General features: G+C 37.2%; 1 protein-coding gene across 1 annotated transcript in view; it reads right to left on the minus strand.

Moving 5' to 3' along the window:
* Positions 1 to 432: 432 nt before the first annotated feature.
* LOC107739964 (deoxynucleoside triphosphate triphosphohydrolase SAMHD1-like) overlaps positions 433 to 1,194 on the minus strand; it is a gene marked incomplete at its 3' end in the record, with an annotated part of 13,811 nt that continues 13,049 nt past the window's right edge. Inside the window, exons 10-11 of the mRNA XM_016552230.1 lie at positions 636 to 727; positions 433 to 518 (exon numbers count right to left, since the gene is read on the minus strand). Coding sequence (XP_016407716.1) covers positions 433 to 518; positions 636 to 727 — 178 coding nt within the window. The remainder of the gene's footprint in view (positions 519 to 635; positions 728 to 1,194) is intronic.

Below are 1,194 nucleotides of genomic sequence, written 5' to 3' on the forward strand. Positions count from 1 at the left end.
CTCCATCATGTAGGTGGGTCTGTTGTGAGACATAGATCCTACATACATAATAAATATACACAGTCTACATACACATTATGTAAACAAAAACTTTTATTCTGAATGTTATTAATCGTGATCAATCATTTGACAGCACTAATATGAACTTAATATGATGCCCAGTATAGACTAGTGATTTCATACAAAACCGAAAATCAAGAATCACATTAGTTGAGGCAGGTCATGTGAGTCAAGTAAACCCTCCCTTCAGCTGTCTTTACATGATGGATAACTTCAGATGCTTCAGATAATCAGTAATATTTGAGAAATATTTGATTTATGTGGTCCTGACTGAACAATGGTTGAGGTGTACAGGTAAAATGTGTAGGTTTTCCTTCCTTGCTACTTCTTAAAAGAAAATTTCTCTCAATTTCTACTCATGCTTTGGCTGACCTGTGAGTTCGGTGTATTGCAGCATGTTATCTTTGGCTTTTGAGATCATCAGCTTGCCATCAGCTAGCACAAGGGCTTCCTTGATCCTAATGTACAGAAACAAGCATACAGCTACAAATAACAGTAAAACCTAAAGAAATATCATGATGCATGCAGAAGAAAGAACAAAATAAAATAATGTGCTCTTTCCCACAAAAACCCACTTGACATCAATGATGTAGCCGATCTTGTGCTGAAGAGCCTGACGATGAAGGGTGTATCTGGTGTGAAACATGCCATAAACATTATCAGCCACCTGTGAGAGAAACAGAGAGACATTAACTAGAGCACCGACTGAAACAGTGAAATGTACATATAATAGACACTGTTTTTATTTCAAAGGGGTCCTATTATGCCTTTACACTTTTTCAACTTTAGTTAGTCTGTAATGTTGTTGTTTGAGCATAAAAAAGATCTGCAAAGATACAAAGCTCAAAGTCCACTTCAAAAGGAGATATTTTATTTAAAGGGGTCATATGATGCTTTTTTAAAGATCATTATTTTGTGTATTTGGTGTAACAGAATATGTTGACATGCTTTAATGTTCAAAAAACACATTATTTTTCAAATACTGTACATTATTGTAGGTCCTCTATGCCCCGCCTCTCTCAAACGCTTCGTTTTCTACAAAGCCCCCTCCTTTGACAAGCGCAGTCTGCTCTGATTGGCCAGCTGACCCAGTGCATTGGCCGAACACCACAAGCACGCATCGGAAATGTAACG

The sequence above is a fragment of the Sinocyclocheilus rhinocerous genome, unplaced genomic scaffold (genome assembly GCF_001515625.1).
Source record: "Sinocyclocheilus rhinocerous isolate Xijiao unplaced genomic scaffold, SAMN03320098_v1.1 scaffold6126, whole genome shotgun sequence".
In the NCBI taxonomy this organism is placed as follows: domain Eukaryota; kingdom Metazoa; phylum Chordata; class Actinopteri; order Cypriniformes; family Cyprinidae; genus Sinocyclocheilus; species Sinocyclocheilus rhinocerous.